Here is a 27,499-nt window from a genome sequence, read left to right as displayed (position 1 = left end):
AGGGCCAGATAGCAGCCACTTCAGGCCTTTTGGGCCTTGTAGTCTTTGTCCAGCTCTTTCACTCTGCCGCTGTAGTGTGAGAGCAGGCACAGGCGATGCATAAATGAACAGGCAAGGCTGTATTCCAATAAAACTTTATGAAACATGGCCAGCCAGATTTGGCCTTTGTGTTGTGGTGTGCCTACCTCTGGAATAAGGTGGTGTAGGAGTTTACTCCACTCTGAAGAGGCGTGAACATGAAGTCCTTATTCCAGTTACTTCTTCCAATATTGACATATCAGGTTATATGTTTTTTTGGTAGCATTTTATAGCCAGCAAGTGGAATATTAGTATTGGTAAACAAGGGTAGTTCATGTTAAATAGAACCCTGTAAGCAATGCAGTTAACGTTGAAAAGAAAATTTGTTGACCAGCTCGTATACTGCATAAGACAATTAAACTTTTGGAGTTTAAATTGTATGAGTACAATACTGTTTATTTAAATTTGTAACAAGCCCTAGATCAGTTGCATATAAACCCTCTGAAAATGGAGGATCATGTATTAGAGGCACACTTAAAATCTGAGAAATGACTGAACTGGCTATATATCAATGACCAGTATAGGAATAACACTTGGGGTCACCAGTAGTGTTAACATTACTAGAAACTTAAGTTTTGTCATTTCACACTTATATAAAAATCAAATAGTTGTACCTTTTGCCTGCTTCATGAACAGCAAAGCATCCACAATTAAGGATCAGAAAGGTAACTTGCAGAGACAGGGTTGGTTGGTAAGTACATACAGTAGAATCACTGACAAAATTTGATGCTAAGATACATAATTTTATTTAAGGATACTCTGAGACATAGACACGATGTTTTTCAGATGATGGTGATAATTAGCTCGTTGTTATTCTGTGCTAGGTGATACTGTATGTACTTTATGCATGTCATTAACTCATGTAATCCTAACCACCACCTCCTGAAGTCTGCAGTACTGTGCATGTCATCTGTGAGCAAACAGGCTCAGAGACAAGTGACTTGCTGAGGTGCACAAAACTGGGATTAGAGCCCAGGCAGTGTGGCTCCTACCTAGTCCACTATCCTGGGTACAAATTTTGTGGCAGTAAAACTGAAATTTTCCCCAACTCTCTTTATGTGTAAGGAAGTTATAACCCACTTTGTACAAAGTGAGTGAATTTAGGACTTCCCTGGTGGCGCAGTGGTTAAGAATCCGCCTGCCAGTGCAGGGGACACGGCTTCAAGACCTGGTCCGGGAAGATCCCACATGCTGCGGAGCAACTAAGCCCGTGCGCCACAACTACTGAGTCTGCGTTCTAGAGCCTGCGACCCACAGCTACTGAAACCCGCGCACCTAGAGCCCATGCTCTGCAACAAGAGAAGCCACCACAATGAGAAGCCCACGCACCCCAACGAAGAGTAGCCCCCACTTGCCGCAACTAGAGAAAGCCCACACAGCAACGAAGACCCAATGCAGCCAAAAATAAATAAATTTTTTAAAAAAGTGAATTTAGAGATACCATTTAGTTGGAAAAACGTGAACTTCATGGTTTAATTATTTGAAAAAAAATTGAACATATCAGAAATGCAAAATTGCTAGGATCTGGTAACTTTAGAAACCAGCAAGAAATAGCATCATAAAATGCTTTCCAGAGCATTTGTAGGGTTAAAATAAATTACATAAATAGCTATTGATATATTACATAAACAGTTTTCAGTTCAGCAGATCTATATTGAGGACCTGCTGGGCACTATGCTAGCAGAGAGAAGCCTTAGGATCTGGTTAAAACCTAGGCTGCAGTTGTCTCTAAAATCAGTCTCCTGAGACTTCCTTGGCAGTCCAGTGGTTAGGACTCCCTGCTTTCACTGCTGAGGGCCCATGTTCGATCCCTGGTTGGGGAACTAAGATCCCCACAAGGCGCACGGTGCGGCCAAAAAAAAAAAAATCAGTTTCCGAAGGAACTTGAGTAATACGTGTTAAATCATTCTTACAAATGGAAAGAATTTAATGTGCTTGTTAAAATATTAATCTTTGCATTCATCTCAGCAATATGCCTGTTTCGAGTTTTACATGGTTAGAACACAATTGGAGCACATCTCTCTGGACCTCTTGAACGTACTGATGGTTTTTATACAATTTCATATTTGTTAGCCATAGATGCTGACTCTGGTTCTCAGTTTTCTTGTCTGTTGAATGTGGGCATTGAACTAGATCAGAATTAGTAAGTTTTGTTTTTAAGTAACCGAACACTTTTCAGACTGACTTTTACCTGAGATTCTAATCTCTAAATGAGGTAAAAGTCGAGCTACCAAAGTTGAATTCAGATAAGAAGTGGCTCCTGGGCACTTTGTAGGAAGCTCCTGATGTTTTGAGGAACATACTTTGAAAACCATTAAAGTTTCACTTCTGGTGTTTTGTTCTGTGCTGATAGATTCAGGACCTGGGGCAGCAGATGAAAAAAATCTAGACCCAAAATGAAATTTTTGACTGTGGCAAAGCCTTCTCATAAAATTTAGTTATAAACTTCCCTGAAGAGAAGGAATTTATTTGTTGTATGTTATCTTTCTGAATAAAAGTAGCTATGATATGTTATGGGAAGAACACTTAATCATAGAAAAAACTTACTAAAGTTTATTTGTAAGCTTTTAGTCAGTTTTAATCTTACATGATCCAACATATATTTATTATTGTTCTCTTTATGTAACTAAAAATATTTTAAAATTGACCAAAGGCCAGTGATGCCTGGGACTTTATAGGTGGGAACTTGGGTAAGGAAAAGTTATGTGCAGTGTTTTTTTTTGTTGTTGTTCTACAAGTTAAATAAAAATTTAAAATATTCACTGAGTGATTATTTTCAGGATGAAGAGTGTGTACGCCTTGATAAAGAGAGATTGGCTGCTCGTTTGGAGGGTCACAAAGAAGGGATTGTACAGACTGAACAGATCAGGTAAGAATTTCTTTATTAGAAACTGAACAGTCTAGGTATATGTAAGTATACATGGAAAAAAGGGATATTAGTATGCTGTCTACATGTGTTCTTCATTGCCTTCAGTTCAGAAGATGCTTGAGCATGTTTTATGATGGGAGGATTGGAAGCCATTGTGCTACTTATGCTTTTTGGAAGCTTCTTGATTCTGTTACCATATTGATCTTTCCTTTTTAAAAATTATAATCCAAGCCACTCGTTTATCATGAAATCTTTTGTTGGTTTATAGCAGTGATTAATAAACTTTTTATGTAAAGTACCATGTGTTAAATATTTACATTTAACATGATTATTGATATGCTTAATTCTAGTTTTAATTTGCTGTTGTTTTCTGTTTGTCTCTTTGTTTTTTTTCCTTTTTGGGGGACTAAAATTTTGTCCCCCAAAAAGGAAATTCATTTAATTTTGGATTGAATGAATACATGCTGTAATTCCCTTCTGTCTTTTTTGTTGGCTGATTAGTTTATGCTCTTGTCCTGTTTGAGTGGTTGCTAGGGTCACAGTCCACCTTCCGTGCTCCATCACCGTGTGAGTAAGCACGGAGCCTCAGCTAGAAGGCACTCGCAGTTCCCTCCTCTTGGCCTCTGTGATACTGCTGTCATATATTTTACTCATACGTGTGTTATAAACACCAATATGCATCATTCTTATTCTTGTTTAAACTATCTTTTAAAGAGATTTAAATAAGAAAAAAATTTCCATGCCTCTTCTTTACTGTTGTAGACCTGTGTACCCATATTTTTTCCTTCTGCCTGAAAGACTTCTCACCCCACCCCCCAAAAGACTTCTTTTAACATTTCTTTTTTGTGCAGGTTTGCTAGTGATTCTTTCAACTTAATTTTTATTTTTGAAAAAGTTTATTTCCCCTATTTTTTTTTTTTTAATTTTCACTGGATATGGAATTCCAAGCTACGTCTTTTTAAAGTACTTTACAGATGTTGTACTGCTGCCTTCTTGATTGCATTGTTTCTGATTAGAAATCTGTCATCCTTATTTTTGTTTCTTTAAATGTGCCCTTTTTTCTCTGACTACTTTAAAAATTTTCTGTATTGCAAGTTTTGAGCTATGTAATTATCACATGACTTGGAGGAGTGTTCTTCATCTTTCTTGTGCTTGAGGTCCATTGAGCTTTTTGAGGGGATTTTTGGGTTCATAATTTTCATTGAATTTAGAAAATTTTGGGTATTGCTTCTTAAAAATTTTTTTCTTTTTCCCTCTTTCTGCCCTAATTACTCGTATTCTGCTGGAAGCTGTCCAACAGCTCACTTGGGTTCTTTTCTTTTTTTGGCTTCTTTTTTCTGTTCATTTTGGATAATTTCTATAGTTCACTAATGTTTTCTTTTGTAATTATATTCACATTACATTTGTAGTCTCCAACATTGTATTTTTTTTATCTCTACAAGGTGGCTAAATATGCAGTCCATGTCTTTACTTGTTGAGCATATGGAATAGTTGCATTAATTCTTTTAATGTCTTTGTTTGCTAGTCCTACGTCTGTGTCAGTTTATAGTGTTTTTGGTTTAGATTTCTCCTCATTTTGGCTTGTATTTTCCTGTTCCTTTATATGCCTTATAATCTTTGGATACCAGACATTTTGCATTTTATGTTGTTGAGTGCTAGATGTTTTTGTATTCTTCTAAATTTTCTTTAGCTTTGTTTTGGGACACAGTTAAATCACTTGGAAACAGTTTTTTCCTTTTGAGTCTTGATTTTAAGGTTTGTTATTTGAACAATGTTAATTTAGAGTAGTTATTCCCCACCACTGCAAAGTCGAGACCATTCTGAGTACTCTACCTAATGCCCCAGGAATATGAGGTCTTCAGTCTGGCTGGTGGCAACAGGTATTATTATTCATCCTGAGTGAGTGCTGGACACTGTTCCCTCTAATACTCTTGGTGGTTCTGTTCCTAGCTTTAGTTTCCACTTGTTTATGTGCTAATCAGTATTCTGCTGGAATACTCGAGGGGGACCTTCTGTGCAGCTCTCTCTTCTCAGGTACTCTGGCATATGAGTTTCCATACGCATTGTTCTTGCGTATGGAAGAATCCCAGCACCATTTTCTCAGATCAGGAAATACAGTTTTGCCTGGATTCTCCTCCCTCTGCCATGTTGGAAACTTTCAAGGCCATAAACTGCAGCTTTCATAGGACTTAATTATTTAGTTTGCTTTCGTCAGAGATCACTGTCTTTCATTGCTTGATATCATGTATTGTGTAAACTATTGTTTCATGTATTTTGACTGGTTGTTTCAAGACAGGAGAGTTAATCCAGTCCCTGTTACTTCATCTTGGCTGGAAGTACAAGTCCAATGATTGAATGTCCAATGCACGTTTGATTATAGTTTAGAAAAGTATTTGAATTTGGCTCAAGGTATGCTGGTATGCTTTAGATTTTAAGGGAAAGTTGTGTATTATTATGTAAAATGAGTCAAATACTAATGCATATTGAGCATATACTTTGAGCAAGTACTTTCATACCTAATGTAAATAAAATACATACTATGTAATACTACCATGTTTAAACCTGCAGGAATTCCTGTCCTTTTCCCACATGTTGTTTAAACGTATTTCAAGATTGTCATCTTGTGATTAGACTAATAATTTTATCAACTGTTGTTAAGGTATCCAAACTCTTTTTCTTGTTTTACATTTTGAAAAATGACACTAAGCTTAAGATTGTGATCTTAATGAAATCTATACTTTCATTGTTGTCTTTTTTGTTTTCTAAATAGTTTTGAAAGCATAGGCTCTGTTTGCTATTTCACATGTTATTTGAAAATAAAGGAAAGAAAAAGAAAATTTCAAAATATGGTTTTATCTTCTAGGCTTTAAAAGGAGTATATGTTTATGTGGCATATAAAAGCCTCTGTCATCTATAAAATTGATATGTTGTACATTGTAGCATATAGATTTGAAACCTTGAAATAAGTTTCGAGGAAAACCTAACTGTGAATTCTTCACGGAATGAAAAATTTTTACCCCCATTCTAGGGTGGTGCATGCGCATGCTCACATATGTGTGTGTGTTTGTATAAGTTGCATGGGTGGGCGGGAGGGTTAGCAAGTAAAAGTCTCATAGAAAAGGGCTTTTTTGGGGGGTGGGGGGAAGTGCGGAGAAAGGTTTATTGCAGGGCCAAGCAAGGAGAACGGGTGGCTTGTGCTCAAAAAACCCAAACAATCTGAAGGGTTTCAGCAAAGCAGTTTTAAAGGCAGGGTGAGGGAGGGATGTCCCAGGGTATGTGATCAGCTTGTGCAAAATTCTCTGATTGGGAGGGCAAAAGGTTAAAAAAAATGTGAAAAATTTTTTGCATTGTTCCTTCTAAGAAATTACTAGTTTGCTTATAGTGCAATATTTCTATAGGGTCTCTTTCTTACATAGTTATAAGTTATCAAATATGTCAGTTTTATATATAAGAAGGAAAGCTTAATTATTGCCACTTATAGTGTTATTACCAGGAACTTAAAAATGTCACAGAATATTTTATGATATGCTCAAGAGATCCTTGCTGTGAATATTAAGAAAGAAATTGCTTTCAGGTCTTTGTCCGAAGCTATGTCGGTGGAAAAAATTGCTGCAATCAAAGCCAAAATTATGGCTAAGAAACGATCTACCATCAAGACTGACTTAGATGATGATATAACTGCCCTAAAACAGAGGAGTTTTGTGGATGCTGAAGTAGACGTGACGCGAGATATTGTCAGCAGAGAAAGGGTGTGGAGGACGCGAACAACTATCTTACAGAGCACAGGAAAGGTAATTGAAATATTTTATTTGTTCGTTAGAGTCAGTGTGTGTGTTTCATCTACAGTTGGTTATAAAACTGGTTAAAGTTTCCCATGAGGAGGAAGTTTCAAGTTCATATCTGACAGATCGGTAATAATGTAGACTTCTAAGGGGCCATATTTACCATTCCATTCTAGCATGTGGTTGGTTGTTGGTCACCAGAGAAGCTGATGAAAAAGTCTGATACAAAGCGTGAGTCCCTTTATTTTCACCTCATTTGTAAATCCAAAGAGATCTACAGTTTTCTTGTTGATGAGATTTTTGCTTAAACCTAATGAACAAGGAATATTGATGGCAAGCTCTCTGATCATTAATGCCGTTATTAATTTTTTTCCTCACAAAGTAGAGAACTTAACGAAAATCAGTCAGCAAACATGTATTGAGTGTGTTTGATACGTTATAGTCTGTTAGGTGGATGTTTATTCCTTATTAATGGAGTTGTTTTGTTTTTTGCTACAGGATTGTGGGTTTTCTTCCTTCCCTTTCCTCCCTCCTCCTCCCCTTCTCCCTGTCTCCTTCCCTTCCTATTCATGATTACAAAAACTGCATTAAAAAACATCCTCGTTCATACAGCTTTGTGCATTTATGTCTATATAGCAAAAGGATTAATTCCTAGAAGTGAATTGCTGATTAAAGGAGATATGTACTTTAAATTTTGAAAGATAAGTTGAAAGATACTGGATGTTTAGTATCTTAATACATCTCCAAAAAGGTTGCGTTGATTCTGTTTCACTTACCTCTTTTCACCTGTCTTTTCCTCCCACACATCCGAATTTTCCCTTAAATGTTAATTCTTCACTGATGCCCAGTTCACAGTGGTGATTTGGTGAGAAGGTTTATAGAAGTTATGAGATTACTGATGAAAGTGAACTTTAACATTGGTCCAGGCAGACTGGTTTTCTTTGCAGTTCTTTTTGGATTCTGGCCTTAAGTTTACTGTGCCATTTTAGTAGGAATAAAGCTACTAGAAAAGAATATATGAAGGAAAGAATTCTTTTTCTTTTGTACTTTGACTTGTTTTACAAAGTACTTGAGGTCAAGGTTAAGAATCATTCTCCAGAGCTTAGAATTATAGAGAAATTTGAGAACGTGAGTAAACTTTCATTTTTGTATTTAAAATAAAGTGATCTGTTGATACTCATTTTTACTGCCTAGTATGGCTAATAGTTAAATACTGTTACTTATATTGTTCTACCAACGTTCATTGTAACGTTTGAAATGAACAATTTTCTTTGAGCTCTAGGTGGCAGGATTGTACCATCATTTCAAAACTTAGTGTTCTAATATAATTTACTGTTGTTGGCACCAATGTGTAATTTTAAAAATAAGTTAATACTAGAAGAACTGTTTGGTAGCTAGGTTTGTTTCTATGAGTATGAACATTTTTAAAAGTCAAAAGCAACAATTTTAACTGAAACCCCTCTCTGTATACTGTTCTCATCTGCAAAACTCTAAAATAAACCCTCTAAAAAAACCTTTTTAGGTACTTATAGCCCTGAAAGCCCCTGTGATTTTTGACAGATCTTCATTATTACCAGGTATCAGGGCTTTCTTTTTTTCTGAGTTTCCGAAATAAAAGACAGGTTTAAAATTCCATGAAAAATGTAACTACATACTTTTGTAGTTATATTACCACTGCAAACACCCTACAAAAAGGCAGCGTGATTTTATAATACTGTTTAAAACATGCTTTTAAACTTACATACACAAGTATATGTTCATCTTTGAAAGATTGATAAAAAGAGATCACTAAAAGGAAGATAATAATCCCCTGTAATTCTACCACACAAAGATAGCTAGTAACATTTTGATTGATTCTTATAGAGTTTGTGTCTCTCATGAAATGCTTTATTATTTTTAAAGTAATGAAATTTGACTTTCATATTTTCAACTATTTTCATAATAGGATTAAGATTTTATTTGCATATGTCACTGTGTTGACCTTCTCACTGCTGGTGCAAAAGCAGTGGTTGGTTAACTGCTGGCATCTTGGCATGAATCAAAGCATTGGCACCAAACTTTGCTAGTAGCCATTTTGTTCTTCACCTGCTAATGATGTCCTTGGTGAAATTTGAAAATTTACTAATTTTATTAAATCTTAACCTTTGAGTATATGTCTTTCTAGTATTTTCTGTGATGAAATCAGAGCATACAAAGCACTCCTGCATCCCAAAATCTGATGATTGTCTCCACAAAGAGCACTTGTGCATTTGACATTTTTTCGAAAATGAGGGAAGAAAGCCTGTTCATTCAAGAAATGGAACTGACAGTATTTGTTGCCAGTAATAAAATGTGAACTTTCATGAGAAAATTAGAATTTGAGAGGTTTCTTTTTGCTACTGAGACCTTAACAGTTTCCTAAATTTAACATAGTGCCACTCTTCCTTGTCCTTACTTTTTGTGCATTTTGGAAAATACTTTTTCATAAAAACAAGTTATTTTTATGTGGAATATTTTTTCCCTCATTTTTGTAGGAATTAATATTTTTAAAATATTTTAGTTTAAATTTCTAATGTGATAAATATTGTAACCTATATAATAAAACTCTTTGGGGTGCGCCATAATTCTCGAGAGTGGGAAGGGGTTGTGAGACATTTGTTTGCTGTGCTAAAGAATTATAGGAACTTGTAAGTATTATTAGTGGGGCAATGGTTAAAGTTATGTTTCAGGCTATCTCTCCTTTTGTATACATGTTTATTTGTGTAATATTTATTCAGCATCTACCAGCCAGGCACGTGGTGGGCACTCACTAGAGATGCATTGGTCCTGGCTTTCACAGAGGTTATATTCTTTAATAGGAGAGAGATAATTAAATAAGCAGTAATTGTGACATATGACATTATAGGGATGCTACCCAAGAAGGGCAGCTAACTTGGTCTAGAACCACGACGAGAGAATGATACCTAAATAGTAAAAAGTAATTAGGAGGGACAAGCTGTCCAAGCCAAAGAAACAGTATTCTTAATTGTATAGAGAAGAGAAACCACTTGAGGTTCACGAGGACAGGGACGACGTCTCTCTTAGTTGTCATTGTGTCTGAGTGCCAAGCGAGGTGTTTGGCTTATAGTCATAACATGTTGCTTAAAATGATAAGTGATTGACAGGCAGAATTAGAAGAGCCCCAAGGGAACTGAGGGAGAGACTCAGGTAAAAGAAGAATATTTCATGAAGGAAGGAGGAGTCAGATTCGTCAGCTTTGTTCAGTGTTGCTAAGGTTGTTCGTGCAAAAGTTAAGTTAAATTTTTAAATTGCATTCCAACTTAAAAACTTTGAAAAGTGCATGTTGAGTCCTAACAAACAGTATCTTAAAACTTTCAACATCTCATAAAAATTATAGCAGTCTGAAATTAGCACTGGAGTTTATTATACCTAGAAGAGAATATAGTAGTTGATTTCTTTCAGAAGGATTAATTTCTTTTAGAATTAAGAAGCCCCCTTGGCAACAAATCTGCCATATTTTTATTTTTTTTAATATTAACTTGTTTCCTGGTTACATATTTGAATAAATGGAGAATATGAATGAATTTATAGCCAGTTATGCACTTTAAGTAAAATGAAAATAAGTGAGTGACACGGGGTTTATAATAATTGGTCTTTGGGTGAATTTCCTAGTAGCAGTTGATTCTTACTTACTTGTGTAGTAATCATACCTCATTATGATGTAGTAGGGAAGAATTGATAGGAAGAAAACTGAGTCTGAAATTGTTTATTAAGTAAACTTACTGCTTTTGGATATTTAATTTTAAGCAGACTTAATAATTAAAATCCATTTGTTTCAGAATTTTTCCAAGAATATTTTTGCAATTCTTCAATCAGTAAAAGCCAGAGAAGAAGGGCGTGCACCTGAACAGCGACCGGCCCCAAATGCGGCACCTGTGGTAAGAATGTTTTGCTGCTTATGTAGTAATTTTAATGAAAGCGATTATTCCGTGTTGTAATTTTGAAAACATCTTAGAGTATTTATTTGCTTCTTTATTGTATAGTTGACATACAATGTTATATTAGTTTCAGGTACACAACATAGTGATTCTGCATTTATATATATTACAAATTGATCAGAACCGTAAGTCTAGTAACCGTCTGTTAACCATACACAGTTATTGCAGTATTAATGACTGTATTCACTATGCTGTACATTGCATCCCTGTGACTTAATTTTTTTGTAATTGGAATTTTGTACCTCTTAATCCCTTTTACGTATTTTGCCCCAACTCCCCCCAACCCCTTCGGTGACCATCAGTTTGTTCTCTACATCTGTGAGTCTGTTTCTGTTTTGTTTGGTTTGTTGATTTGTTTTCTTTTTTAGATTCCACATATAAGTGAAATCTATGAAGCCAGTTTCATAAGGTTCAGCAAAGGAAAAATAATATGCAAATAAAATCTTTTTATATAGAATTTTTGAAAGTATGTCAAAATTTGGTAGAGTACTAATGCAGTCTTTGCAAGAACTAGTAGTTTTATTTGTTCATGAAATCCTTGGTGTTTACCCTTTTAGAGGTAGTGAATTTTTGCCGGTATTTAGATGAACACTTGAGGTGACTTTCTGGCAAGTTTTTAAGTGCCTCTTATTTGTCAGGCAGTTTGCTGACAAGGATACAGGAGGGACAAGAACGAAAGCCCCTTTGAGCTTGTAGTCTAACGGGACATACAGATGAGTCAGACAGGTAGTGGGGCAGGTGACGTTATGGTGAAACACAGGGCGCCTATGGTCATGAATTGGTTGACATCTTGAATAGCAGCTGGCATGAAACTTATGTCAAATCTTAAAACAGTTCGGCCATTATCTTCTTGACTGAATATTCTCTGTGTTTCCATAATCATTAAAATACTTGAAAATTTTAATGTTTGGCATTTCACAATAGAAGTGTATACCTAGTGACAGTCTTGAATAAGTATCTTTTATTTGGAATAATAATAGCGGTAGCATCCTGTTGTAACGAAATGAAGCATATTTCAGTATTTATGAATACCATGAATTTCCCAAGCAATTTTGGGAATATTCTTTAAATCTGCTTCTTTAGATTATTACAGACTGAGTTTTATATAAAGTATTTTTGAATTAAATTATACATCATTAGCAAGTTTTTCTCAGTATTTTTAAAAAACACCTTTGTTAGCTTCAGTTTTACACTGTACATTGATACATGGGTTTATTGTCATTGTTATTTATTTAATATAAGGATTAATAATTGGAATAATTCAGTTAAAAGGCTCCAAAGTGTCAGCCCAATAAGCTTTGCATTAAAAATTTTTTTTTGTTAAAGAAAAATAATTCATGACTGGAGACAGTTTATTAATTTGTGAAGAAATTTAAGTAATTAGAATGAAATTACTAAGTACACCGATTTTATTTCTGCAATGTCTAAGAATTTTGCTTTGTGCCTTTGTGCACGTTTACTTGGGGTCCTTTGCCTTGTCCCTGGCAGGGATGGTAATTTTCTAGCAGTAAATAGTATCTTGAAAATCAGCTTCAGATGATTCCCCACTTTTGTCTACTCCTTGTTTTTGTCTTATTGACTCAAATATTGAGAAGAAGAAGGCTTAGAAAACAATACCCTTATTGTGTTTTTTTATTATGAGTATTAAGTAACAATTTAAACAATATTGACATGTAACTCATAGTTATTATATTTTTCTACAGGATCCCACATTGCGTACCAAGCAGCCTATTCCAGCTGCCTACAACAGGTACGACCAGGAAAGATTCAAAGGAAAAGAAGGCAAGTTACTTAATTTTGGTCTTCCCCTTACCGTGGCCGTGCTGAACTTGAGAGGCACTGTGGCCTGGTGTTCGGGGCAGGGGTTGGCAAACTAACGTCTGCAGGCCAAGTCTGTGCCACCATGTACATGTTTTCGTGAATCAAGTATTGTTGGAACACAGCCACACTCATTCATTTTTGTGTTGCCTGTGGCTCCTTTAGTGCTGTGACAGCAGTTTGAATTGCGACAGAGATCGTGTGGCCTTCAAAGCCTAAAAATACTGTCCAGCATTTTACAGAATAATTTTGATAAGTTACTTTAAGTGCAGTCTCTTTCAGTTTCCTCCTGTGTGTCATTACAATACTAATAGTAGCGTTAGTAGTAGTCCCTATCTTTTAGTGTTATTGTGGGGATTAAACTAGTTAATGAAGTCCCCAGAATAGTAACTGGTATATGTAATAAGCTATCTATAAATATTTACTGCTAGTAGCCTTAATTCTGTTTCTCAGAAGTTTATTTTAGAATGGAAATTCTATATATAAAATCATATTTCCCCATTTATAAAGGTATACATTGAGAACTTGGGAAGCATAGATTTTAGAGTAGGCATGTGAGGACTTGTTTTGTGATAGCTAACACGGCTAATTCAATAGTGAACCATTTCCGCATCAGTAAGATGGCTAGTGAGGGGTGCCTAATGTCAGCGCAACTTCTCTTGGGATCTTCATTTATCTTGACTTCATTCGTGAAAAAATGGGTTAGAGGCAACTAGAAGTTTATCATTTACGATTTTTTTCCTGCATAATCTGAAATCTCCATTTAAGTTTATTAAAGGGTTTGTTGTCTTTATACAGTGAATTTTGTGTGCTGGTTTCATTTGCTGGATAAAGGCATGTACTGAATCCATGGTGTAGAAAGACAGTAATGTGTTCTTTTATCCACTGCAATGTTTTTCTTTTGGGGCGAATTATATAAAGTAGGGGTTGACAAATTAGAGCCCACAGACCAAATCTGAACCTCCTTGGGCCAAATCAGGCTGTGCTCATTTGTTTACATATGTTGTTCATCCTGCTTTTGCACCACAACTGCAAAATTCAGGAGTCGTGACAGAGACTATATGGCTTGCAGTGTGTAAAATATTTAATATCTGACCCATCACAGAAAGGTATATTGGGCCTCTGTCCTGGAGTCCCTGTCGCTATTTACAACGTTGCTTTTCTGTGAGTTACATAACATATGCTGATGATTGTAATTTTGGAACACAGCTTTTTATAAGTTAAGGAGGTCTCATGGTGTTAGATGCTTTTAGTGGTGCTGTAGTTGAATATTAGGACTAAATAATTTGGGGGTTATAAAGTATTTTATTCAATCTAATTTTTGATATTTCCAACCAACTATATGACCGTTGAACATGGTTTTAGAGTCCTAACCAGCTTCTGCATTTTGGGCTCATTGGTGTGTATTGAATGTATTTTGGAGACCAGTACTCCTTTTAAAGTTTCTAACTTCACAAGTATATAATTTAACTTTATATCTATAGTAGATTCAAGGCTTTGTCATTCTGTTGAACTGTCAGATATAATGTAGATTATTACTTTAGGTTTGTTCTTTATCATGAAATATGTAAAGTCTAATGGTAACCTCCCTTTCTTTATAGAAACGGAAGGCTTCAAAATTGACACTATGGGCACCTATCATGGTATGACGCTGAAGTCTGTAACGGTAAGTCACTCTGAATGCAGAGGTTCTTTTGTTCCATTCATTTTATGTGAGTAGCAGATGTTGAAGGAAATCTTTGTTCTCCAACATTTTCAATTTCATACATTTATCTTTAATGACCAGTTGTGCTGACAGAGCTGTGGGGTGATTATTTGATTCATGGGTGTCTTTTTTTTTTTAAACTGAGTGTAAAGAAAAGCTGCTTTGATTAACTTGCAAGTAGATTGTATGCTACCTGGTTAGAGAATTTAAAGTCAGTGAGGAGTTACGAGATTCAATTTGGGAGAGTTCTTTGCCATAATATCTCATGTTATTAAAATGTAACGCTGGGCTTCCCTGGTGGCACAGTGGTTGAGAGTCCGCCTGACGATGCAGGGGACGCGGGTTCGTGCCCCGGTCTGGGAAGATCCCACATGCCGCGGAGCGGCTGGGCCCATGAGCCATGGCCGCTGACCCTGCGCGTCCGGAGCCTGTGCTCCGCAATGGGAGAGGCCACAACAGTGAGAGGCCCGCATACCACCAAAAAAAAAAAAAAAAAAAGTAATGCTTTACGCTCTAAAAAGACAGATTGCAGTGATTGATGTCATGCTGCAAGTTGCATACTTGACACAGCCAAATACATGACGTCCATGATTATAAGCCTTTGGCTCACTTTTGGCAAACTTTCTTTTTTTTTTTTAATGTCCTAAAGATGGTCATTTCTAGGTGATCTGACCAAGGCCCGTTTTTTTTTAAATAAGTTTCAGTTGTACAACATTGTAGTAACATCTGTGTATGCTACAGAGTGATCACCACCACAAGTCTAGTTACCATACACCATACAGCTGACCCCTTCACCCATTTCACTCACCTCGCAACTACCTATCCCTTTGGTAACCACCAATCTATGCAATAATCTTTGTTATCTGTGAGTCTTTGTTCTTTTTTTAGTTTCTGCACTGATATTTGTCTTTATATGTATTTTGCTAAAACACTTATTTTTAAATTGTCATCAGATTTGTTTTTGTATTATTGAAACTGTACGTGGACGCATTATTCATTCAACAAGTGCTTATGAGTATTTGTGTCAGACCGTGTTCTGGTTGCTAGGGTTGTTGCTGTGAATAAGCCAGATAGGACTCTTTACAGAAAGGAGTGAGAGAGGCCTCTCTGAGGAGGTGACAGTTGAGCCAGAGCCTGGTGACAAGCATTCCATGAAAGACACGCAGGGTCAGGATTGAGGCCCATACAGCAGCACGCAGGCCAGTGTCTCCAGAGTCGAGTGGGTGAGGGGAAGGTGGTAAAAGGTTAGGTACACCCATTTTATGAGATCTGCCTAGGTCTTCCTGACTTCAAAAGGTAACTCATAGCTGTAAGATTGAACTTAAATTCTTAAAGATTTATTTATTGACCTTTTCTTGGGGTCAGAACTTGCCTCCTCGCCATTCCCCAAGTGAATTATGGAACTGATGTTGTTACCCTGGTGTAGCCATCAAAATAAGTTTTTTTGTGGTTAACTGTTGCTGCTGTTGGTTTTACTTTTGTCTCATCTAAAATGCCATGAAATTGATTTCATTACTGAGCTTCCGAGCAATTGGCAAAATCAGTGATAGTTTTTAATAGATGCTTTTTACAGAACAGTTTTTCTGAAATCCAAGGACAGCTTCTTAATTAAACAATGTGTGAATGATAAAGCTCTACTTCCTTATCAAAGTCTTCGTTCCTAAATATACTTATAAGAGGCGAACAGTTCTATGGTGTGTGATTTTACAGAACTAATCACAAAAAGACACTGTGTAGGAACGCAGCAGAAAGACTAGAAATGGTCAAATTGTTAGTACTTCCAATATTTTAATGCCCAGTTTGCATCTCTGTGCTGCTTGTGGCCTGATTCATTTAGCAGTTGTTATTGAGAACTTTGAACCTGAAAGCTTTGAAATTACTCTGATAATTGTTTCTTTTTAGTTGAATCTCAAACTTATCCTTTCAGTGTAATGTTTTTTCCTCCTCTTTTTTTCTTTTGAAACTGTTACCTGTTTGTGAGCTTGCAAGTTTCACCAACTTTCTACCTCATTCTCCAGTTAAGAAAGTTTCTGTTATGAGATCCACCCAGACATACCAAGCAGTTAAGAGTATGTTAAAGGCTTTGTTGCACAGATGTGACTTCCTTTCTAATTTATGTGCAGCTCTGCTACCATTGTTCTTCAGGGTTTTGATATGCCTGGTTGATGTACAGAGTTACCAAGATTAGTTTCAATCTGCATTAGGATTGATCTGCATGTCTTTTAAGTTCAAGACACCAGAGTTCTCTAAGATGTTAGACTAAATTAATAAGTCACATTATGCAGACTAGAAAATTTTCATACAAATGAGTTTTCTTCTGTATCTGTTACAGAGAAGGAAGGGGTATGTGTTTTGATAATATTTCATAAGAACCATAAGTTATTGAAATCTATAGAAATTAGGGCCCAGGCAGTATATTTTGTAACACTTTGTAAAGATAATAATTTGTTGAAGTTTATTATAGGAACAGAAGCTCAGGTACCTTAAAGTTACAAGTTTGTAAAGTATAGCTTTTGAATTGTGCCAAGAAATACAGAGACACACCACCTCTAAGAGTAGTTAGAGGGCTTTCCTGGGTTGGGACACTTCCCCCAAAATATGTCACTTGGGTTCTATAATGTTTAAGAAATACTGGATTAAGCAGATTTTGTGGTATAGGAATCTCATCGTTTTTAATGTATAAATCTCTCTCTCTTTTTTTTTTTTTTCGGTACGCGGGCCTCTCACTGTTGTGGCCTCTCCTGTTGCGGAGCACAGGCTCCGGACGCGCAGGGTCAGCAGCCATGGCTCACGGGCCCAGCCGCTTCGCGGCATGTGGGATCTTCCCAGACCAGGGCACGAACCCGTGTCCCCTGTATCGGCAGGCGGACTCACAACCACTGCGCCACCAGGGAAGCCCCTATAAATCTCTTAATTGGAACACAGGAGTATGGACTCTTTCCCAAGCTTGTTTAACACCAAGTTTGCCCCTCTCCTCCCTTCTGTTGAGAATACTGCAAAGAACCAGAGTTGCATAGAATCAGTTTAATTGAAGCTATCTTAGGAGTCGTGGTTTGGGAGTAGAAACCGTTCAGTATGGGGGACATCAGAATATATTTTCATGTATTCCTTCAGTGAAAGGGGCCGTTTTAGACTAAGAAAATGCCACTTGATAATGCTTTTCATTGTATAGTAAATAAGGGAGATGATGAAGACCTTTTTTTGTTAGGTAGTAGCAAGGAACTTATCTGTGGTCCCACCGGAGAGGGAATAAGAAAGATATGATCATAGTTCATTGTTATTATTTATAAAGATTTGGAAATCCTTTATCAAGAACTACTTTATTTTAATCTCCCAATCTAGCTTGTTGATGTTCACGTGGAAAGGCCACGTGTTCTAGCCTCTGTTTATTCTTTCCTCTGTTCTTACTGAATATCATTGACTCTCGATAACCTTGCTGTCTTCATTTTTGAGGAAACCTTTTGCACTCTGAAATCATACAGATCAAAAGCTTCCCTTTAAGGTCGTTATTTGAAGAGACTCCAACAGACATCGTAGTTCTTATGATCTCTTTTGGGAAACCATTTTTTTGATAGTAAGTAAACTTGGGTGGATTTTCAGTATCTGTGTTAGAGGTCTAATATTATCACTGTCAACTTTCACTTTTGAGAAGGATCCAGAATCTCAGTCTCCTCCAAGTTACATTCTTAAGCAGGAATACATACATCAGTAACCGCCCCATTCCCTGTTCTATAAAGCTTGCTTCGTTCTCATTTGGTGGTCAGTTAACGTGTTCATCCCTGCTTGAAATGTTACGGGAGTGTGCTAGTACCAGTGCTCTCTGGAGGTGGGCCTAGAGCCGGGGCCAGGAGGAGATGGAGGTAGCTGATTAAGACGTTGTTACTCAAGACTCTCCTTCCCTTCCCTCCCTCTACTCTTCCTTCAGCAGATATTTCTTGAGTGCTTTTGTATGCCATGTACTATGCTAGGTGCAGGGACATCGAAGATGAAGAAAACCAGACATATGCGTATGGGCTTTTTTAATGGTCTGTTGGAGGAGAGGCACATCAGTCAGTCACTCAGATGTGAAATTATGACTGTGCCACGTGTGTGCAGATGCATTGAGCCGTGAGAACCTAAAGTTGGAGGATTTTCTGTGGGAGTCGGAACACTTCATTTGAGGAGGTAGTACTTGAAGTGAGATCCAGAGTTTGAGTAGAGGCTGACTTGAAGATTGCAGGAAAGTGCATTTTAGGGAGAGTGAACAGAAGGCAGGAGTAGATGCCCTGGTGGGAAGAGCATGGCACTTAGAAAGATTTGGAAGGAGACTGGTGATTGTGTGGACTCGAAGGATGCCTCTGGGAAAGTTTCTTTCCAGAGTTAGGTACAGCCTGCCTGTCTGTGCGTGCCAGGGCCTCTCTGCACGCTTCTGGGGCCATTCGTTGTGCCAGTCTAAATGTGGCCCCACGCTTACAGCAGTAGTAATTCCAGGGTTTATTTTACTCACCAACACTTAAAGAATCAGAGTATGTCACGTAAGCAGGCTGGATTTCCAGCTTCTTTTGAGAGGCCTCTGGCATGACTGGGCGCTGGGCCCACAGTCCAGCGTGGCAGACCCACGTCCCCTGAGCAGGACACCTTCCGCACCTGGGACGTGTTCCCCCGGTAGCCTCAGGCCTCGCCACTCTGGTCTTTTCTGTCGCCTTCTTCACTTATTTACACCACCTTCTTAGGCCCTATTGGCCTTTCAGTATGAAATCCCTGCTCTAAATAGAGGCAGTGCTAGCTTGTTAAAGAGAAGTCAGTCACTTGGAAACACAGATTTAAGGCTTTGAAGTCAGTCCTGGCTTTGAATCTCAGCTCTTCCACTCATTCCACCACTAATGAAGTTGAGAAGGTTATGTAACCTTTCTATCAGTGGTCTTGTTTTTATTTTATAATAAAGACATTAGAATTTATATTACAGTATTATTGATGAGTGAAACAGGCACTGTGTAAAGTGCTCAACACAAAAAGGACTCAACAGATAAATAATGGCTACTTTTATTATGAATTTATAATTTTATGTATAATCTCAGCTTGTCATATGTGTAAATGTAGGCAACTGTAGCTTCAGTGATGAACTTGATATTACATGTTTAATGATACAATTTTCATTCAAAGCTATGAAGACTAGTTTACTTAAACATTATGAGAACGCTTTTCTTCTCCAGTAACTGGGATATTTTTACTCTAGCTGTGTGTGTTTATCTTAAGGTAAAGTTCTTTATCCTTGGAGAGAAAATTGCTACAAAGACATTATCGTTTTAAGTGTGTGACAGCTTAGCTAGTTAGGCTTTTCCATTTACTTGTTAGGGCTCATATATAGGAAGAAATGTCATTTACTTAGATTTAAATTATTTACTTTGATCCAAAAAGTATGTAACTGTTGAGATTTTAATATATGGTCACAGAATTATAAGTAGGAATATTACTTCTACAATTTATAATTTGTTGCATTCTACATTTAGATTGGCATATTATTTTGCTCGAGAATATTATATTACACTTGAAATAATTTTCAGAACTTGTTGCCTCTCTTGCTGTTTCAGGGAACTGGGGTGGTTCTGTCCTATGTCAGCCTGACCAACATAAAGGTGTACCCCCTAAACAAACCAAACATTGTGTGTTTTCTGTCAGTAACTCGTTATATGTCTTAAGCTTTTGAAAGTCAACTTTATACTTTTACTGTCTGTTACATGAAGTAATACTTAACTGTTAACATATTAGTATTTTGTGCATAGTTCATTTTTTATTATATCTGCATTTTCATAGACTTTTCTAAGATTTCATCACTAAACTGGACAATGTTGTTTCTCTGTACTCAAAACTTCCCTTCTATCCCTTTTATAGTAGTTTTCCCCAAGTGATTTTTCCAGATTTTTGGGTTAAAAAAATTTTTTTTATAATGTTGTGCTCGTTGTAGATTTGGCGCATACCTCCATATAAGGGAGACAGAAGAAGAGAGAAGAATATTGTAATCATACAATATTATGATTTCTTTGCCTGTTTGTTGCAGCAAATTAGGCATCGGTTTTCTCATCTGAAAAGTGGTATTATAATAACCTCCTCTGAGGTCTTCAGGGTTTCAAATGTGCACAGGTGTACCTAGTTCAGCATTGTTCTTTCAGTGCTGTTTGTAGCACTGAATTAATTGTAGTTATGAACTTTTTACACTGAATAATACAGAGCTTCTGTTCATCCACACTTCTTAAAATTAGTTGGGTGGATAAGTGGGGGGAGGGATAAATTGGGAGATTGGAATTGACATGTACACACTACTATATATAAAATATATAACTAATAAGAACCTGCTGTATAGCACAGGGAACTGTACTCAATACTCTGTAATGGGCTTTATGGGAAAAGAATCTTTAAAAAAAAAAGAAAAGAGTGGATATATGTATAGGTATAACTGATTCACTTTGCTGTACACCTGAAACTAACACAACATGGTAAATCAATTAGACTCCAATAAAAATTTTAAAAAATTAATTAGAAAATAAAAAACAATTGGGTGGTATGTAGAGTGAACACTTATTTGGGTGGGTATTAATCTCCTTACATTGATACCTTCTTAAAGGTATTAAAATCTCAGTTTACATTAATATTTTGTCAGCATATGATCAGCATTTTGATGCTGATATACTTAGAAAAAATGAATAATAGCTCAGATCATATTAATAATTGTCAGAGAATTTTAATGCCTATAAAGTAAAAGTTATTTTTATAATACTGCTTTTTTATACTGTTGCTTTCAGTTTATGTATCTGTTGAGATTTATTGACAATCCATTGCACAATGGATGGTGCTTTTGGAGTAAGCATATACAGTTAAACTCCATTAATTTAGCTTTGCATTTCATTAAAGAATAATTATCGGTTTATCCAAAATGCCTTAAAATTTTAATAATGCCTGTAACATACCTTTTAAAATTATTCTACCAGTGACCATATATTTAATGCCATGATCACACAATTTCTGAGACTTATTTTGAAAGAAGCATAGACAAAGTTATTCTTGACACGTATGTTAGAAGTAATTTAGAAAACCATTGTATAATTTTTAATAATAATGTTAACATCACTTTGTTTCAAAGTGTTTTATTATTGGTTATTGTGAGAACAGGAGAAAACAGAAGCCAGTTTGGAAATATAATGGTATTTTGTTAATACGATAAAAATTTATACTATGAAATTTCAGCTTGATTATATAAATTCTTTTCACTGTAGTTCCATATGAAATGCTGCAGTTATATACATGACTCAGATGTGCACAAAACCAAACTTTAATTTTCATTCAATTTAATATTCTCTCTTGGACATACTACAATATAGTCTTTTATTCTAATTTCTATTTACCTTCATCACTACAGCTTTATTCAGTTTTAACAAAATTAATATCATTATTGAACATATTTCATCACTTTTAAGTTCTAACTTCTCAGTGTATCTTTAGACTAACCACTGCTGTTCTTTAACTTAGACATGATTTTATTTTATATATTTTTCTTCATTAATTTGAGGAAAAAAGATTAATATTTAATATCATGACATGATTTGAATCCGTTTGTTCATAATTAAAAAACAGTATATTAATTACATACTGTAATTGGGTATTTAGATATTTTCTTGTTGGGTACTTTTCTGTTGGCTGTTGTTGGCTGAGTTTTAGTTTGCTCTTTCAATTTCTAGGTCTTCATAAATTGATTTAAATCTTCAATGAATTTCTGATCTTTTGTATAAATCCCACATTCACATTTTATTTTCTTAGTGTCTTAGTGCTTTTCTCTTAATACTCATTGGATTGTGTAGTTAGTTCATCCCTTCCCCTCCCCTCTGTCCCACACCCTGCCAACCTCATTTGATCTTTAATTCTAAGTTTTGGTTTCTTTTCCAGGTCTTTTTCTTGATGGATGTTTCTTTTAGTGTTGTTCTTCTTGTCTTTCCTGCTTCTCGTGTTCCTCTGTGAGTGACTGTTCCCACGTTTATTTTAAATATCTGTTTTTTGGTTGGTACGCGAGCCTCTCACTGTTGTGGCCTCACCCGTTGCGGAGCACAGGCTCCGGACGCGCAGGCCCAGCGGCCATGGCTCACAGGCCCAGCTGCTCCGCGGCATGTGGGATCTTCCCGGACCGGGGCACGAACCCGTGTCCCCTGCATCGGCAGGCGGACTCTCAACCACTGCGCCACCAGGGAAGCCCTAAATATCTGTTTTTTAAAGACTCTTAGTTGCTTCTTGTCCGGATAAATCTTACTGTTTAGAACTAAGTTTTTTTTTGAAATTTCAGAATGGTGCTTTACTGTGAATAAGTTGAAGACACACTCATTTGAAATGCTAAGGAATTAAAGCTTTTAAGATTTTTATTTTTGTTTTAATTGGAGACAAAAGTCATACCATAGAACTCAGGTAATTGTCTCGTTGTTGACATCATATTTTATGTTATTGAAAAAGCATTTGTTCCTCAACATTTAGGTTTGTGCAGAAGTATATAAGATCAAACACAAAATTATTTTGAAATCAAGTCAATTTAACATTTTTACAAATTACCGTTTAAGACAGAAAGAGTTAATTCAGTATTTTATTGTCATCTACAAACAGTGAATTCTGGACACTATCAAACTAATCATTTATCTCCCCTAATTTTGATATTTTAGATAGGTGCTTCAGTCTTCTTGCAGTGTCTTTTTGTCATTTCTATCTTATATGTGTGTTGCCATAAACATCCTGAAATTCAGTTCCTTATATATTTTAATATACGAAGTTTGAGAATTAAAATTAAGCAGCTCTTTGACCTTTCAGAAGAATTTTTAACTTCTATTATGTAGAAGGCTTTTAGTTTTCTTTATAAACGCCACCCCCCCAAAAAAAATTCAGCTTCTGATATGATTGGAGTATTATAATTTATTTTAAAAGGCTGTACAAAATACTTCATAGTGTCCTTAGGAATTGTTTGCTTTTAACATGGAGAGCTACGTTATAATAACCAACCATTCTGATAGTAACTTTGTGGGTACATTATAATTCATCAATAACTTTAGTACATATTATGATATCCTCCCCTCCCCCCACCCCAAAGTTACTTTAACAGGAAAAATAAATGTTAAAAGCTTAACTATTTAAATTGTTTGGGGAAACATTCTTTCTTTATCTGGATTAAATGTAATAGATACAATTAATTTAATACCGTCTAATAAGGTAATAAATGCCAATTTTGGGGAGACCTGTGATACACATTTGATTTATTTCTAAACTTCCTGAGTCATTATTAGTATTTTTGAAAGTTTTTATAGTTTTTTTTTTAAAGCTTTAAACATCAGTGTAAAGGTCACAGGTTAGTAGATTTTACAAAAACGTGCTTCAGTATGGCACACTGGTAGTATTACATTTATATTTTACATTGGAACCCTCTTGTAGATCACTGAAGACCAATCCCTAGACATACAGTCTGGTTCTAAGTACCTGAAGAATTTTCACCACCGTCTTTGTGATGTAACAGATCAAAGCTGGTGTTGAGCGCCTGTGCAGAACATTATTCTCCCCTGCAAAGATCAGTTGTGTGGATCCCAAGTTGCCTAATAGGGTGGCATTTCCTTAGTAGTTTGCCATGGCCCAGAGAACGGCTGAGAAACTGGGTAATATTAATATACCGGGAGAGATTGATTCATTGTTCAAGCTTATGAAACAGTAACGTTTGAAATGCTAAATGCTGATTAATTAATTTCGAGTGAGAAATGTAATTGCCAAGGGCAGTGGGCATTCAGTTCCTCTATCCAGCACATACACGTTCTCCCAGTAGAGAAGCTACTTGGAGATCAGAGGTAATGATATTTGCATCTCTTCAGTAAAGGAAGATATACTGCAAAGGCCAGGGAACCTTTAGTCTTGGTCACTGCTTAGATAGGCTTTGACTTCTCATCCTGTTGGTGTGTCTGACTAATCCATCTCCTAGTGGATACGATGTAGTTCTTTAGATGGACAGATGACTGATTCAGCTTTAGGACTAACATCTCATTCTGTTGCGTTTGACTTATTTAAAAAATGTTGGAGACATTTGCCTAGTGGCCATTGCCTGTGAACTGTAGTTAAAACTATTATTTCTATTTATCTTAGGAAATGCAGGAATATTAAATGAAAATTATTACTGATGGATTTGGATTTTAGACTGACAGCAGTGAGAAGCTGTAAGATTTATCTCCTGGTACTGAAGGAATTAAATTTTTATTAATAAAACTTCAGTAATCAGGAACTTTTTTAAAATTTATTTATTGTTGGCTGTGTTGGGTCTTTCTTGCTGCACACAGGCTCTCTCTGGTTGCGGCGAGCAGGGGCTACACTTCGTTGCGATGCGCGGGCTTCTCATCGTGGTGGCTTCTCTTGTTGCGGAGCATGGGCTCTAGGCACACGGGCTTCAGTAGTTGTGGCTCTCAGGCTCTAGAGCGCAGGCTCAGTAGTTGTGGTGCGCGGGCTTCATTGCTCCACGGCATGTGGGATCTTCCCGGACCAGGGCTCGAACCCGTGTCCCCTGCCTTGGCACGTGGATTCTCAACCACTGTGCCACCAGAGAAGCCCCTGTAATCAGGAACTTTTGATTGCTTAAAGCCAAATAGAATGGACATTTGGTATTTTTTTTAAAGAAAATTTCTCTTAATGAATGAACGTATCAGTTTTTGCTAAGACATCCTCCTGGTTTGTGACAGCATATGATATTTGGGAAACAGAGTTATAAGGCTTTTTGTCTGTCAGGCTGAGAAAACACTTCTGCTAAGACAGAGGAGCAGTTGATGAGGGAGTGCTGAGTTAGATGACAGGTGAGGATAGCAGGAAGGTGGAACGGGCTTGCCGAGAAGAGATTAGCAAGCCCACCTTCCTGCCGATGCAGAGCCTGCCTTAAATACACTAAGCTGGAGAGGTGTACAGTCCACTTCTTAATATTACACAAATGGAGAGGGCTTCTTCTTGGTTACCGTCATTTTTTTGACAACCTGGGAACCATCTTGCATGGTTCAATTGCTTAAATATGTACAGCATTCCCTCACCCCCCACCCCGTCCAGATTTTTAAACGTTCTACCAGTCGTGAAAACGACGGCGGCCTGGCACGCATCGTTTACGTGCATTTGCAACTACCTAGCTTCCCTCTCCTTTCCCCCACCATGTTCTTCTGAATCGTCAGGTTCTTCTGAGTATGAAAACTAAACGCAATCAGTGCTCATTAGCTTAAGACTATAACTTATTATTTTTCCTAAACCATCACTGTTTCTAACGTCAGGATGTGCTAGTTTGATCAAAGGCTAATTTTCTAGGCCTGGACAGTTGATATAATGGGAAATAGGTTATTTTTTCTTTGAAATAAATGCCTGTAGACAGGTGGTGCATACTCACGAGATGAATAATGAATAATGTCAAAGCAAGTTTTAATGATGCCTACTGTCTTCCCTGAACGTAATGGGGGAAGAAAGAGGAAAACACCTTAGGTAGCTTGCACCCTCCTCAAGTTAGGTGGCCTGGCCTAGGACATCATCAGCCCAGAGAAAGGAGCATCTTTCTCTAATTTTCTTCCAACAGACAATGCCCCTTTGCAATTTCTTCCCCTCTAAGGGGCTCTGTTTTGCAAAGCAGTTACTGAATTCCACCCCCCATTTTTCTTTTCTTTTTTTTTTTTTTTTTTTTGCGGTATGCGGTCCTCTCACTGTTGTGGCCCCTCCCGCTGCGGAGCACAGGCTCCGGACGCGCAGGCCCAGCGGCCATGGCTCGTGGGCCCAGCCGCTCCACGGCACGCGGGATCCCTCCGGACCGGGGCACGACCCACGCCCCCCGCATCGGCAGGCGGACCCTCAACCACTGTGCCACCAGGGAAGCCCCCCCCATTTTTCTTAATTATGAAAAATTTCAAACATAAGTATAATTAGAGAAAATAGTGTATGATTTTTAAAATCTGCCCATCACACAGATTCTATAATTATTTTTTAACCACTTTTACTTCAGCTGTTCCACAGCTCCCTTTTTTCCTGAAGTACTGTGAAGCAAAACCCAGACACTGACACTATGTTCCTACTTACTCTGCACTTCTAAAAAACATGGACTTTTTTTTTTAATGTAGGCATTATTGCATATAACAAAAAAAAATTAATTGTTGGTATCATCTAATACACAGTTCATTTTCCAGTTTCTTTGATTTTTCTGAAAAATCTTTTTTTGCAGTTCATTTGTTGGAAATAGGATCCAAACAAGCACCAATAGTTGCATTTAGTTGATAGGAGTCCTATATGTCTTTTATTCTAGATTAGAAGTTCGTAATATATTTTTTTTTTTGGTGCCATGAACTTATTTAGTAGACTGGCGAATCCTATGATTCTTCTCTCTGAATAATGTTTTTAATGCATAAAATAAAATACATAAGATAACAAAGAAAACCAATTTATTGAAATAAAATTATCAAAATTTTGAGAAACATAACTTTATGACATGGTATTGAACTTCGTGTTGCTTTTACTGATGCATTATATAACAAAATCTAGGGACAAATCTAATAAATTCCAGAATTTTAAAGTATGACCATACACAGTATTTCAAGATATCTGTAAGAGTAATGTGATATGAAAATACTTGATTTCTGTTGGTGACAAAGTCAGAACTGTTATTAATAGTACTGTGGTTTGTTGCCTTCATTCATGAAAGAAGGAAATGTCAGTTTCTGTTAGAGGTTGGTGAAAATAAAATTGTGAATTTTTTTCCCATCCATATTAGGGGCCCCTCTGATTTCTATCCACAGCTCTCTACTCTAGAGTTCTGCTTCACTGGCTTTTTTCTGTTTTTCTACAGACATGTCAAGTTCTTCTCAACCTCCTGGCCGTTGTCTTTGTATTTCTGTTTGCCTGGATCATTCTTCCTCTTGCTCTTAATAAGACTGGCTCCTCAAAATTCAGATCTCAGTTTAAAGGTTACTTTTCCAGGAAGACATCCCACTTTTTTTTCTGCTAGTAATCTTATTTATTTGTTTACATTAACAATTTTCTTCGAATATGAAGATCCGAAGGTAGGAAGCACATCTTGTTGCCCTCCACCATCTCCCCAGTGCTGAGAACAGGGTAGTGGGCACATAGGTGTTGCTTGAAAAGTATTGAATGAATGACTTTTTAAAAAATTAATTAGTTAATTTATTTGTGGCTGCATTGGGTCTTCGTTGCTGCACGTGGGCTTTCTCTAGTTGTGGCGAACGGGGGCTACTCTTGGTTGTGGTGCACGGGCTTC

At 36.8% G+C, this 27,499-nt stretch overlaps 1 protein-coding gene across 1 annotated transcript in view; it reads left to right on the top strand.

Moving 5' to 3' along the window:
• The window catches only part of CDC73 (cell division cycle 73), a 92,390-nt gene that overhangs the window by 8,222 nt on the left and 56,669 nt on the right, over window positions 1–27,499 (top strand). Inside the window, exons 6-10 of the mRNA XM_030884116.3 lie at window positions 2,859–2,947; window positions 6,522–6,738; window positions 10,548–10,646; window positions 12,410–12,488; window positions 14,126–14,190. Coding sequence (XP_030739976.1) covers window positions 2,859–2,947; window positions 6,522–6,738; window positions 10,548–10,646; window positions 12,410–12,488; window positions 14,126–14,190 — 549 coding nt within the window. The remainder of the gene's footprint in view (window positions 1–2,858; window positions 2,948–6,521; window positions 6,739–10,547; window positions 10,647–12,409; window positions 12,489–14,125; window positions 14,191–27,499) is intronic.

The sequence above is a fragment of the Globicephala melas genome, chromosome 1, assembly GCF_963455315.2.
Source record: "Globicephala melas chromosome 1, mGloMel1.2, whole genome shotgun sequence".
Taxonomy (NCBI): domain Eukaryota; kingdom Metazoa; phylum Chordata; class Mammalia; order Artiodactyla; family Delphinidae; genus Globicephala; species Globicephala melas.
This window is presented reverse-complemented; position numbering and strand designations above follow the sequence as displayed.